The sequence below is a fragment of the Malus sylvestris genome, chromosome 5 (assembly GCF_916048215.2).
Source record: "Malus sylvestris chromosome 5, drMalSylv7.2, whole genome shotgun sequence".
NCBI classification, from domain to species: domain Eukaryota; kingdom Viridiplantae; phylum Streptophyta; class Magnoliopsida; order Rosales; family Rosaceae; genus Malus; species Malus sylvestris.
In genome coordinates this window covers 44,326,237-44,341,580 of record NC_062264.1, presented here as the reverse complement: position 1 = coordinate 44,341,580, position 15,344 = coordinate 44,326,237, and the positions used below count along the sequence as shown (strand labels likewise).

Genomic DNA, 15,344 nt, shown 5'->3' with positions numbered 1-15,344 from the left:
CCCTTTATTGAATGTGCATTTTTCCACTTTATTCTTGTTCAAAGACACACAAACTCCTCATTTGTGTCCTTAATTTTGTACCCAAAGCCCATTTTTCTTGTAGTGGCAGTTTAACGGTATCATTTTAAAGAGGGGATGGATAAGTAGAAAGGGTGGATTTTTAGCAGAACTTGTGTTACGTACATGTCCTATCAAGTTTATGGAAAGATCATCCTGATAAACACCGTTGTTTTTCTTGCCACTTACAATCTCAAATAATATGATCCCCAAACTAAAGACATCTGATTTCGTTGAAAATCTCCCAAACATTGCATACTCTGTGACATATCCACTGCATATGAACAAAAGAAAATGTTAAAGCTCAAAAATAGTATAGGGATGTGAAAAGTGAATATATGGTGATTTATTTCATCAATGTGCGAGTGCTAGTATGTTTCTTACTATGTTCCAACATCTCTGTTGGTCTTATTATGCTGCAGTTGATCCCCATTGAAAATTCTCCATAAAGAAATCTGAAATTTTTTGGTTCATCTCAGCATCTAGAATAACATTGCTGGTTTTAGATCCCTGATCCCTTTGAATAATTTGAAGTCTTGAGTCCTAATGAAGATACAAAATTCCACAAGCAACCCCGTTGATGATTCCAAAGCGTTTTTTCCAATCCAACAAGGACCTTTTTATGTGATCACCATCGACAGGTTTGGTTTTTGTGTAATCATATGTAGTATATTTTAACATAAAACATCAAATATATGCTTCATACTTATAGACATATCAAAAAGAAATGAGTCCAAGCTCTTGTTCGGCAAGTGTTCGAGGACTAACACGCTTTCTTCCCCCGTTATACAACTGCCTACAATTTTGGTTCATATCCTGGTAGGCATTCACACGCAAACATGTTAATATTATCACGGCTACATCTGCTGTTACCCAGTTGAAGGGTAATCTTCTGATTTCCAAGATGTTAAGATCCATTCCAACCTTTTTTTCCAATTCAATCCAACTTTCATTCCTGGAAGTAAAGTGTCCGCTGGAGAAATTTTTTATTATGACGGGAACACGGGTGGTACGTGTTTTTATGTAAGTGGTGGAAAATTTTATTTTTTAAGTTATTAACTTTTTAACACATATATCTCTTCATTTGTATAGTGACATATGGTATACTACCTCGTGTGCCGATTACACAGAAAAATCTCTCCAAAAGCTGAGCCACAGAAGTGCTTCTGGTTTGAACGGACACGTGCGCAGACCAAATAGAAATGTCCTGAAGAGCACAAAGAACTAAAGAAACCGGACTGTCTTTATTTTTCCCAATACAAGCTATATTGAGGAAGAGGAAATTGAACTCGAAATTTCAAGTGCATGGATGGATGTTCTCGATCAATGGAGCTATAAACCTCTTGCATTTGGCTGACTTTTCAAAGTGGATACTAGTCTTCTATACTGCATAATTACAAGAGGTTTTTCAGTATGCTCGAAACATAGAACAGAACATCGAATGTCATAATACAATTAAAGAGACATTGAAAGAAGAGGAAAACAAAAAACAAAAACAAACAAAAAAACCATCCTCAAGGCTTGTGATACACAACCAATTTTATATACTAAATTCTCCCAATTTTACTCCGTTGAAATTATGAATTGAATTCAAATAAAGTCTTACTCATATGATTAAAATTGTATTGTTGCTGAATTAATTAAAGGAACTTTAATGAAAAATCACATTTTTACACTAAAAAGTCAATCATGGTACTATTCACTTTACTTTTTATTTTGTCATTATCCTTAAAACTCAAAGATTTCAAACTCTTTTTATTAGTTTTCCTTTAATTAAATCCTAATTTGATGTAAACCCTCGGACTTTAGACTAATCTATGGACTTCAAACTTCAAACTTGATGGACTATGTTGTCATCTTGTGCAAAATGTATATGTAAAGATGCCTGAACAAGTTAAAAGCTCAACAATTTTGACTACTATTCCATCTAAAACTCAAGAAATATTACATGGTCTTCAAAAAATTGCAAAAGTTCATTGTATTCTACAGAGAAACATGGGTACGTCAATTACCCAAGATAATTAAATATGTCTGCTCAGTTACATTCAAGTTCGAATTTACTTCATCGAATGCTACAACGATTGAGAATATCATATTATAAAACAAAATAGGGCATTCTTAAAAAAGTTATTTTTGCATACATATCAAATTGAAATTTGGACGAACCTCGGCGCATCGAAAATGTTGCTCCTTTATGGCCGGAAGGTTGCGGATTCAAGTCGTGAAAATAGTCTCTTTGCAAAGTTAAAACAAAGTTACGTGCAATATATATTCTCCCTGACTCTTTGCCCTTTTTTATCAAGTTGCAATTTCAAAGTAAATACGAAACTACGAAAAATGAGCCAAGAGTGTTGATTTATAATATAATTAAATAAATTAATCAAACTTTGGATGCCATCCTATTCCTATCAGCAGTGACTGAAAGCCATTAAAACAAATATTTGAGTCATAATATTTCTTTTAATATGACTGGTTGGACTTTGACAAGCCTCCGAATTATTGGGAAATGTAGACTCTGGGACACGTTTTACATGAGATATGATTTGGATACATTGATTACATAAATACTTCTATGCATACCGCTTTCCCTCGATCTATACCATACTCTATTCTCGTCAGAGGATAGCTAACAGTCAGCCCGGTGCTACATCATAAGCACGTTGGGTACGTAGATCATTGTAACGGTATACATAGAAGTCACTGAATCGGAGATAGAAGATGGCGAAAAGGACTCGGGGGTGTGAGAAGACGGTAGCTGTGAAGAAAGGTCCATGGAGTCCTGAGGAGGATCAAAAGTTGGTAGCTTACATTCAGAGATACGGAATTTGGAATTGGAGTCAGATGCCTAAACCAGCTGGTAGGAAGCAAATTTGAAGTTTCTTTTTCTTTCTAGTCTATATTACGCATACTTGAGCAAAAATTTCATTGATCATTTGGGTACTCAGCTCGTTTGGGATTGCTTTTGGAAGGGTACAAAGCGCTTTCAGACAATCACAAGCGTTTTTAACGAATGACCTTTCTTCTTCTGCATTTGCTTTAGGTCTGGCTAGGTCCGGGAAGAGTTGTAGACTTCGTTGGGTGAATTACTTAAGGCCGGATATTAAGCGTGGGAACTTCAGCAGAGACGAAGAGGAAACCATACTCGAGTTGCATCAAGCAATAGGAAACCGGTAAGGACTTAAATCTAACCAACATGAAGGAAAACATAATGGTTACCAAACGGGCCTTAAGCATAAATTCATAGTTTAAAAAGGACTAGAAATCAATGTTATAATCAACTTCTGCAGCTTCATAATAAACTGACAAGTTTCCTAAAAGATTTTCTGTTCCTTTCTCTTTGTAGATGGTCTGCTATTGCAGCAAGACTTCCTGGAAGAACAGATAATGAGATTAAGAATCACTGGAACACCCACATGAAGAAACGCTTCGAGGTGGCAATTGAATCAGTACACGAAGAAGCAAAAGGATTCGGCGACAAAGAAGCCAGCAAGAACAAGTTATCTGAAACTGAACAACTGTTTCTTGTTGATGAAGCTACAAGGGCATCATCATCAAAGATGGAGACAACTTCTTCAACTTCAGCTTCATCAAGATTATTCTGTCCCTTTTGGGAATTCGATGATCCAAAAGGCCAGATTGCAGAGCAAAGTATTTGTGCATCTGGTGTCACATTTGGTGACCTTCAAAGTTTGGATTCTCAGGTGTGGCAGCAAGAGCCTATATTTCCATGTGATTCCTACATTAATCATGCCACCAGTGATTACTGGGTCAGTTTAATCAATAATACAGGATGAATTAGAATAATTAGGAGTGTCTAAACTTTGAATTAATGGGAATTGTAATGCCTTTGGCATTTGGATGCTTCAGTATTATTGTCAACCGTTTTTTCTTCTGCTCTGTATACGTGCATGAATAAAAGATAAATCATCATCAAGTTCGAATCCCTCTTTCCGTAGTTTAAATTAGATTAATTAGAATATTGCTTAAGAACAAGATACATTACAAACTTCAGTTTGTGTTAATGTAGCCCAGCAGGCAACGGGACAAAAAAAAAAGAGCAAAAATCATAAAAATTTGCTTTCATTGAGAGTTGAACTCAAGACCTCCCGCTTACTAAACGGGTGCTCTAACCAACTGAGCTATGAAAGCATTGTCAGTTAATGGGCACGGCAGTTAGATATTTCTGTACAAAGTGGGCAAATATAACCACTGCCTTCCTTGAAGCAGAAGAGTTCACTGTATGCTAAATCCCTTAAAGATTACGAGTCAGTGACACTCTACTGTCGGATTACTTGCCCTTCAACCCTCCTCCCAGTCTATGCCATTTGCATCCTCCTCCGCTGTAGCATCGGCTTCGACCTCACCGTATATATAATTATGTATGAAGAACACAAGGTCTCTGATACACCATACATGTTCTTCTGATTGTTCATACTAACTGAACTAAAGGAGCAAGACAATTCAAATTAAAGATCAAGATGGAACAATATTTACCTGTAATTGGAGCCTCTCCCAGTCTACATTATCTTTCTTCTTCTTCTGCTTCTTCTTTCTCATTAGTTTCAGCATTAAACTTATCCTCTGAGAACTCTGGAGCTGCTGCAGTACTGCCACTGCCACCCATCTTCACCTCCATGTTTTGAAGGACGTCATCTCGAGAAGCGAGCTTGTCAATCTCAGGCAAAGTACCCCCATCACACCTTTCACAGTGGAAGTAGCCATCTTCCAATTTATCTTTCAGTCTCAAACAATCTATATTTGACATGATCACTATGAGAGATTATGCACTAGGATCATTTAGTTACAAATAAATAAGACGCATTGTTACTATACTCATTGGACACACTTCAGAGTTCAGACTAGAAACGAGAAAGCAAAAAAGCCCAACAAAAAATGAACATAAAAAAAATATATTCTGCTTTCATTGAGAGTTGAACTCAAGACCTCCCGCTTACTAAACGGGTGCTCTAACCAACTGAGCTATGAAAGCTTTGTTGATGTGTTGCTGTTCGTTTGATATTTGTGTGTAACACCCTGGGCTGCTCAGACCACCCAGCACAACAACAACATATAGTCTTTAAAAAATGTCTGCAAATCCGACGAAAACATGACCCTTCTCGTATCTGGGATCGTCACTGGAATCCCACCATTCCCGAAAAAACGAATTGCATTTTTCAAAACAAAGCAAGCTATTTTACTAAAAGCAAAAAGCCTGGCTTTCAAGGATTTTGCCGGTTCTCTATACCAACAGGCAACAGTTTTTGTTCCTTCAAATGGGGCCCCGAAAGGAATGTTGAAGATCAACACTAGCCCAATTGGTGTTTGTGTTGATGTTAAGGTGAAATTTTGCCTTGACCCAAGATGGATCCAGCCCATGGACAAAGAAAAATCCATACACATACTAGAGAATTCTTGCAAAGTTCAAGTTGGTGGAAGAGTCTAGAAGAATTGTGAGGTTTCCACCAACATGCAAGATTAGTAGTTAGTAGAATTATCTATATATCTTTAGCATGATGATTACATGCTTCTCCAAGGTTCCATCAATGCCTATAAAAGGAGAAGGCATCCACACCATTTGTATCAATCAAGCAACCAATCAACCAAGCCAAGAAGTAGTAGGCAACCAAGTGAGAGTGAGAAGCAAGAATAGTCTTGTAAGAGTGTGAGTGATCTAGAGTTTGTCTCTAGAAAGTGAGTGAGTGTCATTGCTTCTAAAGTTGTGTCATTGTGAGTGTTGTAATATTTTGTGTGTGTAATACAAGTAATTTGTTTACTTGTGTTGTCTCTCCAACACTTGTGTTAGAGTTGTGTACTCTAAGTTTTTTCCTCAACAATTGGTATCAGAGCGGTACGATCGGGGACCGTCTCTAGTAAAGCTTCCGAGAATCGTGAGAAGTTTAGTACTTCACAAGATTGTTGGTTAATCTTGTTCGACTTATTGAAGCTCTGCCGACACGATGGGAGATCAAGTTGTTGGAGGAATCAAGAAGTGGAACAACAAAAATTACAACACATGGGTGACGTGTATGGAGTCTTACCTACAAGGCCAAGATCTTTGGGATGTCGTTGGCAGTAATGAAGTTACATAGCCGGAAGAAGACACCGATGGCTCTTTGAGGAAGTGGAAGATCAAGGCAGGTAAGGCCATGTTTGCCTTAAAAACCACAGTTAAAGATGACATGTTGGAGCACATACGGAAGGCCAAAACACCAAAAGAAGCATGGGACACCTTCGCCACACTCTTTTTAAAGAGGAACGATACAAGACTTCAGCTTCTCAAGAACGAGTTGTTATCAGTGGCCCAACGAGACATGACGATTGCCGAATATTTCCACAAGGTAAAGTCTATTTGCCGTGAAATTTCTGAGTTAGATCCTATTGCTGCCATTGTAGAATCTAGGATAAAAAGAATAATTATCCATGGATTGAGACCCGAATATCGAGGCTTCGTTGCCGTTGTACAAGGATGGCCGACCCAACCATCACTTGTTGAGTTTGAGAATTTGCTTGCCAATCAAGAAGCTTTGGCAAAGCAAATGGGAGGAGTCTCGTTAAGAGGTGAGGAGAAAGCGTTCTACACTAAAAGTAAAGGCAGCTTTAAGCAATGTGCTGGTGGTGGATCTAGAAGAAATAATGACAAGGAAAAAGGTTATCAAGGATGAGGGAGTTCTCGACCAGGGGGATCTCCGAACTATCACGGCAACTGTGGTCAGTCCCAGAATAATAAAATGTTTGAGGGCAAGTGCTACAATTGTGGAAAGAATGGCCACATGGCGAATGAGTGTTGGTTAAAAAAACTGTTGAAAGTAACGTCACCAACTCAGAGAAGAAAAGTGAAGATGATTGGGACATCATTGCATCTCTAGCCCTAGAGGAAGAATGGGACGATAAAGCATATGTTGCTATGAAGAAGCAAAAGTTAGCTTTCACAGCAGCAAGTCTGGAGTCGATTGACTACCAGAATGATTGGATCGTGGATTCAGGATGCTCAAACCACATGACGGGCGATGAGAAAAAGTTACAGAGTCTGACTGAGTACAAAGGAGACCATTTGGTAGTGACGGCCAACGACTTGAGGTTACCGATTGCCCATATCGGTAAGACTGTAATTGTGCCCCGCTACAACACTAACCAGGTGCCACTTCAATATGTCTACCATTACCATGTTCCAGGTATGAAGAAAAATCTGATTTCAATGCCTCAACTGACATCATTGGTAAATTATGTCTTGTTTGGTCCACGAGATGTGAAGGTGCATCGACACCTCAAGATCTTAGGGACGCCAACATTGGAGGGACGGCGAATGCAGTCAGTCTATGTAATGTCAGCAGAAACTGCATACGTAGACAAGACAAGGAAGAACGAGACAACATATTTATGGCACATAAGATTGGGTCACATTAGCTATCACAAGCTAAATGTGATGATGAAGAAGTCAATGCTTAAGGGGCTACCTCAACTTGACGTGAGAATAGACACGGTTTATGTAGGATGCCAATATGGTAAAGCACATCAACTACCATACGAAGAGTCGAAATTTAAAGTGAAAAAGTCATTGGAGTTGGTTCATTCCGATGTGTTCGGCCCGTTAAGTAACCATCGATAAGTGGGATGCGATACATGGTGACGTTCATTGATGACTTCTCCAGGTATGTGTGGGTTTTCTTTATGAAAGAAAAATTTGAAACATTTTCAAAATTTAAAGAGTTCAAGGAGACAGTAGAAGGAGAAGTGGGAAAGAAGATATGTTGCATACACACGGATAATGGAGGAGAATATACCTCGAATGAGTTTTCCCAGTATCTAAGAGATTGTAGAATACGTCACCAGTTCACATGTGCCAACACGCCACAACAGAATGGCGTAGCGGAAAGAAAGAACCGGCATCTTGCAGAAATATGTTGAAGTATACTCCATGCCAAGAATGTACCAGGAAGGTTTTGGGCCAAAGCTATGAAAACTGCAGCACATGTGATCAACAGGCTTCTTCAACCAAGGTTAGAATTTGTCACACCCTTTGAAAAACTATGGGATATGAAACCTACAGTTAGTTACTTTCGAGTATTTGGCTGTGGGTGCTACGTAATTGTTCCAAGTCACCTACGTAGCAAGTTTGACAAGAAAGCAGTTCGATGTATCTTTATGGGATACGACAGCCAAAGAAAGGGGTGGAAATGTTGCGATCCAACAAGTGGAAGATGTTACACTTCACGAGATGTGGTGTTTAATGAAGCGTCTTCTTGGTGGTCCTCAAAGAATGAGGTGCTACCAAACTCCAGAGAATTTGGAGAAAAGCTGCAACAAAAGATAATGGAGCATACTATCCAACTCCAACCAAGTTTAGATGAATCAGGAGATCCAAATGGCGATGATGTTGAACAAAGAGTGGATCATAATCCTTGGCACACTGGCGTGTATCAACAACCAAACGAAGAAGGTGGGCCTAGTGAAACGGAAGAATCAACTCCACAATCTCAACTTCGAAGGTCAACAAGAACACGAAGGCCAAATCCTAAATACGCCAATGCAGCCATAATTGAAGAAGCAACAGAGCCTAAGACGTTCAAAGAAGCATCACAGAGTTCTGAGTGGATGACAACTATGAAAGAAGAGATTGATGCACTTCAGCAAAATCAGACTTGGGATCGTGTGCCAAAGCCAAGAGATGTGAAACCCATATCCTGCAAGTGGGTTTACAAGATAAAACGCCGTCCATATGGGTCAATCGAGAGGTACAAGGCACGATTGGTAGCTCGTGGTTTCTCTCAACAGTACGGACTAGACTATGATGAAACGTTTAGTCCAGTGGCAAAACTTACAACAGTACGAGTCCTAATTGCACTTGCAGCTAACAAAGATTGGAATCTATACCAGATGGATGTGAAGAATGCTTTCTTGCATAAAGAGTTAGATCCGGATATCTACATGATGCAGCCAATGGGCTTTAAAAGCGAAGCTTATCCTGAGTACGTGTGCAAGTTAAGGAAAGCACTCTACGGTTTGAAACAAGCACCAAGAGCATGGTACGGTAAGATTGCAGAGTTTCTCACACAAAGTGGTTATTCAGTAACACCTGCAGATTCCAGCTTGTTTGTTAAAGCTAATGAAGGAAAGCTAGCTATCGTGCTAGTGTATGTGGATGACTTAATCATAACCGGTGATAATGAGGCAGAAATTCTTCGGACGAAGGATAATTTATCAGTCTGTTTCCAGATGAAGGAACTTGGTCAACTCAAGCACTTCCTTGGTCTAGAGGTTGATCGCACACAAGAAGGAATATTTCTCTGTCAACAGAAGTATGCCAAAGATTTGTTGAAGAGGTTCGGAATGCTCGAATGCAAGCTGATTTCGACGCCGATGGAGCCAAATGCCAAAATGTGTAATCATGAAGGAAAAGATTTGGAAGATGCAACAATGCATCGACAATTGGTAGGTAGTTTGCTCTACTTGACTCTTACTCAACCTGACATTTCTTATGCAGTTGGTGTGATGAGTCGGTACATGCAAAATCCAAAGAAGCCTCATCTAGAAGCAGTTCGACGAATATTGAGATATGTAAAAAGTACAATTGACTATGGTCTATTGTACAAGAAAGGTGAAGACGGTAAGTTGGTTGGCTATTGTGATGCAGACTTTGCAGGAGATCATGACACCAGAAGATCAACCACTGGTATGTCTTCAGAATTGGTTCTGGAGTAATTTTGTGGTGCCGCAAGAGACAACCAACGGTGTCTTTGTCAACCACAGAAGCAGAGTATAGAACAGCAGCAATGGCAGCTCAAGAGAATGCATGGCTGGTACAATTGATGGGTGATCTACATCAACTAGTAAACTATCCAATACCATTGTACTGTGATAACCAATCGGCAATTCGCTTGGCGGAAAATCCAGTCTTTCATGCAAGAACTAAACATATGGAGGTACACTATCATTTCATTAGAGAGAATGTCTTGCAATAAGAGATTGAGATGAGATAAATCAATACAGATGAACAAGTTGCGGACTTGTTCACTAAAGGTTTGAGTACCGGCAAGTTTGAAAAATTTCGTCGTCAACTTAGCATGGAGGAAAGAATGAGCTGGTGTTGAGGGGGAGTGTTGAAGATCAACACCAGCTCAATTGGTGTTTGTGTTGAAGTGAAATCTTGCCTTGGCCCAAGATGGATCCAGCCCATTGACAAAGAAAGATCCATACATATGCTAGAGAATTCTAGCAAAGTTCAAGTTGGTGGAAGAGTCTAGAAGAATGGTGAGGTTTCCACCAACATGCAAGATTAGTAGTTAGTAGAATTATCTAGATATCTTTAGCATGCTGATTACATGCTTCTCCAAGGTTCCATCCATGCCTATAAAAGGAGAAGGCATCCACACCATTTGTATCAATCAAGCAACCAATCAACCAAGCCAAGAAGTAGTAGGCAACCAAGTGAGAGTGAGAAGCAAGAATAGTCTTGTAGGAGTGTGAGTGATCTAGAGTTTGTCTCTAGAAAGTGAGTGGGTGTCATTGCTTCTAAAGTTGTGTCATTGTGAGTGTTGTAATATTTTGTGTGTGTAACACAAGTAATTTGTTTACTTGTATTGTCTCTCCAACACTTGTGTTAGAGTTGTGTACTCTAAGTTTTTTCCTCAACAAGGAAGAACCTTTTTGCACATTAATGGCGGATGTGAGATGGGTTCTTGTACACACCTCCTTTCCATTAGAGGAATCAGCAGAGAGAGAGAGAGAGAGAGAGAGATTGTGTTTGGATGCAGACACAACTGCAGAATGTTTTCGATGTGGCATTGGCATCCAATTCTCAAAGGGTTTGAAGCAAGGCGGATTACTTTCAATGAATTGTCATATTTATTTTCAAAAGAAATAAAAGAGAAAGCAAGGCTGTGAAAGTGTTAAATTACAGAATATAATCCTTCCTTCTTTTGTTGGAGTTCCTGCTATTATTCCTTTCTTGCGGGATTTCTCGATTTTCAATTCCTGTTTTCTTAAGGCTTGACATTAGTAATTAATTGCAGATTAGTTAGTTAATAGCCAAAGGTTATGCATTTAGGTGACAATTACCCTTAAAATCTTCCACCAGAAAAAAAGCTGATTCTGATTTTCTAACTTTAATTTGACAGCTCTACTGGGCTACCACATTGCTTCCCCAGCTTGTTTGGAGTGTTTCTTTTCTCCTGCTGAGCTGCTACTGCTAGTATTATTTAAGGCTTCAATGGAGTTAGTATCAAGCAAAGCATTTCAGTTGATTCCTAGCAGTTAGCATGGCTGAGAAGTGAGGAGTATCATATCAGTAGTACTAGACCAACAGGAAACCAAGCAGACTTTCCGCTTCGAGTCCACAGAAAATCCTCCAGGTTTTTCTCTATTCTTGCTTATCTTCAATTTCGGCTTGTTGTTTGTGTTGGTTCATCGGCTGTTAATTTGGATTTTGCTGTCTTTGTTGCCAAATCGCAGTATTGTTGGGTGTAGTTAATGACAACTTGAACACATTACATATTAGGCTGATCTACCTTCTACTGCAAACACCCTGTCATGCATGTTCGTCTCTCGCTGTACAATGTCGCACGTGAGGGGTTATGTCTTGGTTTCGCCTGCTCCTTGATAACTTGATTATTTTTAGATAATAGTAGTCCTATCGAAACCAAGGAACTGGAACATAGGATGCCTGCTACCACACCAAAATAGCTGAAATTAATATCCATGACTGAAAATCTTATAAGCTTGTGTACGAATTCATTTCAGTTCCATTTTTCCTTGTTATAACTTATAATTGGAGGAGTTACTAAGTGTATCCGAAACGCCCCCATGTACATATTCCTTTTCAGATCACCCCGTTTTCGGATGTGTCAAAGATTTTCTTCCTCCACCGAGATTGACCTTATTTCTTATAGTCATAGTTGATGGATTATTACGTGAGATGTAATATTTGTTTGATGAGTCAATGTCTATATGGTAATATATGAGGTGGACAATTTCATATTTTGTCCTTGTGCTTAATTAATTTTGCAGAAGCTTTGAAATTGCTCATTTTCAGTGGCTTGCAAAAAAAGGGAGCAAGTTGAAGAGAGCTAGCTGGGATATGGCTTCCTCCATCAATCCTATTCCTATCTCCTTCAGGAAGCTATGGGAAAGGTGGAATCTACGGGGCTTTATCATCTTAAGCCTAACATTGCAGACCATTTTAATTCTTTGTGCACCCTTCAGAAAGCGAACGCCCAACTTGGTTTTAATCTTCCTAGTCTGGTCATCTTACTTGCTCGCTGACTGGGCTGCTGGCTTTGCAGTCGGGTTAATCTCAAACAGCCAAGGTGACGCTAAAGGTTTGGGAGATAACGAGGAGGATCTCTTGGCATTTTGGGCTCCATTTCTTTTGTTACACCTTGGAGGTCCAGACACCATAACTGCATTTGCTCTTGAAGATAACACTTTGTGGCTAAGGCATTTTCTTGGCCTTGTATTCCAAGTTATAGCTGCAGTGTATGTCTTCATTCAATCGTTTCCCACCAACAAGCTCTGGCCCCCTACACTCCTTCTGTTTCTTGCAGGAACCATTAAGTATGCTGAGCGCACGCGTGCTTTGTATTGTGCAAGCTTGGATAATTTCAAGGAATCCATGCTTAAAAAGCCTGATCCTGGACCAAATTATGCAAAGCTAATGGAGGAGTACTCCTCAAAAAAAGAAGCCAATCTTCCAACTTATATAGAACTCACAGCGGAACGTAGCAAAGAATCCAGGACGGTAACATATGTTGCAGAACCAGGTGATATGGAGAATAATATTGCAGTGGTGCGACATGCTTATCACTTCTATGAAATCTTCAGGGGTCTTATTGTGGATCTCATTTTTAGCTTCCATGAACGCTTCGAGAGTCGTGCATTTTTCCATGAAAGATCCGCAGAAGAAACTTTTAGATTGATTGCAATTGAGCTCAACTTTATGTATGAAGCTCTCTTCACCAAGGCTGTTGTGGTGCATTCTAAGCTAGGATGCCTTTTCCGGGCTATATCCTTCACTGCAGTTTTCATAGCCCTTGTTTTCTTCTATAAACTAGAGAAAAAGGCTTTCCACAAGGTCGATGTTGGAATCACCTATACCTTGCTTTATGGTGCCCTAGGCCTGGATTCAATAGCCATTTTCTTGGTTGTCTTCTCTGAGTGGACTGTCACTGCTATGGACAAGTCTTGGCAAAAATCTTGGGTTGCCACCAAGATACTTGGAAATTACCTCAGTTTGAAGAGACCAAGGTGGTCTACAGAGCCAACAACTTGCTTGGAGTGGTGTAGACAAATTCTATTTCGAAGGTGGTGCGAAACCATCTCTTCATTCAACTTCATTCACTACTCCCTCAAGGAGCATCGGAAACTGTCCCCTAACATTTTTTACTACCTTGGCATTGGTTACATTGCAATCATCGACTTCTTTGGCCTCAAGGATATTCGAGATAAGATGAAATATCGGACAAGTAGGCCACTCACTGAAGGGTTATGGGAATTCATTTTTCAAGAGTTGAAAGCTAAATCTGTGCTCGCAGATGATCCCGAAACTGCCAAAAGAATATCTACAGCCAGAGGTGATTGGATTCTCCAGGATAGCGAGTGGAATAACGCCGAACATGCTACCTTGCTGTCTAACATTGTTGATGTTAATTATGACCAGAGCATCCTACTCTGGCACATTGCCACTGAATTATGCTATAACACTGAGGAGAAAGAAACTGCTGACTTGGAATCCAGTAAGAATGAAACTTCTGCTGACTTGGAATCCAGTAAGAACGAAACTTCTCACCGTGGATCCAGTAAGAATGAAACTTCTCCCTGCGAATCCAGTAAGAATGAAACTTCTCGCCGCGAAATCAGTAAGACCCTGTCGGATTATATGTTGTACCTCTTAGTTATGCAGCCTAGTTTGACGTCTTCTGTAGCAGGAATCGGACAAATAAGATTCCGGGACACATGCGCAGAAGCGAAAAAATTCTTTAGCAGAAGGAAGCTGCCGCTGCGAAAAGGAGAGGAAAACCCAACTGTCTGCACTGTCTGCAAGAGTATCCTCGATGTAAACACAGCTGTTAAACCTGCTGATGTCAAGGGGGATAGAAGTAAATCCGTGTTGTTTGATGCATGTATTTTAGCGAAGAAGTTGAATGAGATGGAGGCAAGGAAATGGGATCTGATGAGTCAAGTATGGGTGGAATTGCTCTCGTATACCGCAGGCCATTGCAGAGCGAACGATCATGTGCAATTGCTGAGTAAAGGAGGAGAACTTGTCACTTTTGTTTGGTTACTCATGGCTCATTTCGGCATAGGGGAGCAGTTCCAGATAAACGAGGGTCATGCTAGAGCAAAACTCATTGTCGGAAAGTAAACCGGATGAATTGAATAAACCTGGTACAGTTTGAGTAAACCGGATGAATTGAATAAACCTGGTAGAATTTCGGCATGAGACATCTGTTTGTTGTTGTATCCTTGTATCGTTTGTTGCAGCTGCTAGCTAGAGTATGATTCCATAACCAATTTATATGCTTATGTCTCAAAAGTGTGTTTTATTGCGAGTCTGAATAGCTCATTCTGTAACTAGATACTCTTACCCTTATTTTGTAAGATATCAAATAGTTAAATAAATGAGAACTCTAACTCACCGCATTTTATATCCGAACAAGCGTTGGGCCTATCAATCTCAGCCCAAAAGATCTAATAAGATTAGCTGGCCTGAATAATTTGCTTGACTCGTTGCAACTGAGTTTGAAATCTCCTTTATTTAAATCTAGAATAGTTTAGAATATCGCTTAATCAAATGCATAAGAAGTCGTCGTTGTATGTTTAGTCACGTTGTTAACCAAAGAAAAAACAACATAAGAAGCCATTCTATGTTCATTCAACCCTCTTCAATTCCCCAACCACATTGATGGGGAAGTTAATATGTTTGATTTGAATATTGAGTACCAACGGTTGTATGATTGTGCCTGCTCTATTAAATTGTGTGGGATTCACATGATGACTCTCTCTGTCCTACATGTCAAGCCATATTGCTACATTCCTATGTCGCTGTTTGAGCACATACGATAAATGGGCCAATGCTAATACTCATCACCTTATTTATTATCATTAAGTAAGTTTAAATTTTGCGATTTAGAACGGTAATAAATAGAGTGGTGAGTTTCACCATCACTTGAAGAGATTTTTTAGTATGTTGAGAACACAGCTTGATTCACCAAGTGTCATAATACACTAATTAAGGCTGAGTCGATGAGAGATTTTTTAGTGGCACTAATTATATATAATTATGTGTTTATCTC

At 39.5% G+C, this 15,344-nt stretch overlaps 2 protein-coding genes and 2 non-coding genes across 7 annotated transcripts; 2 read left to right on the top strand and 2 right to left on the bottom strand.

The window, feature by feature from the left end:
- The first annotated feature begins 2,642 nt into the window (after positions 1-2,642).
- Positions 2,643-3,998, top strand: LOC126623804 (transcription factor MYB4-like). Its single transcript, XM_050292785.1, has 3 exons — positions 2,643-2,914; positions 3,098-3,227; positions 3,401-3,998. The coding sequence occupies exons 1-3, from the start codon at positions 2,776-2,778 to the stop codon at positions 3,849-3,851; spliced, it is 720 nt and encodes a 239-aa protein (XP_050148742.1). The 5' UTR covers positions 2,643-2,775; the 3' UTR covers positions 3,852-3,998.
- Positions 3,999-4,132: 134 nt separating this feature from the next.
- On the bottom strand, positions 4,133-4,206 carry TRNAT-AGU (transfer RNA threonine (anticodon AGU)). The gene has a single exon. It is a non-coding gene; the product is annotated as a tRNA-Thr (tRNA).
- A 767-nt stretch (positions 4,207-4,973) lies between these two features.
- Positions 4,974-5,047, bottom strand: TRNAT-AGU (transfer RNA threonine (anticodon AGU)). Its single transcript has one exon. It is a non-coding gene; the product is annotated as a tRNA-Thr (tRNA).
- A 274-nt stretch (positions 5,048-5,321) lies between these two features.
- Positions 5,322-14,707, top strand: LOC126624729 (uncharacterized). Of its 4 annotated transcripts, XM_050293834.1 has the most exons (4): positions 5,322-5,349; positions 10,695-11,405; positions 12,061-14,433; positions 14,472-14,707. In XM_050293834.1, the coding sequence occupies exon 3, from the start codon at positions 12,131-12,133 to the stop codon at positions 14,411-14,413; it is 2,283 nt and encodes a 760-aa protein (XP_050149791.1). In that variant the 5' UTR covers positions 5,322-5,349; positions 10,695-11,405; positions 12,061-12,130; the 3' UTR covers positions 14,414-14,433; positions 14,472-14,707. The 4 variants fall into 4 exon arrangements, with proteins under 4 accessions (XP_050149791.1, XP_050149792.1, XP_050149789.1 ...); XM_050293835.1 differs by having other exon boundaries at positions 12,086-14,707; XM_050293832.1 differs by having other exon boundaries at positions 12,061-14,707.
- Positions 14,708-15,344: the final 637 nt, after the last annotated feature.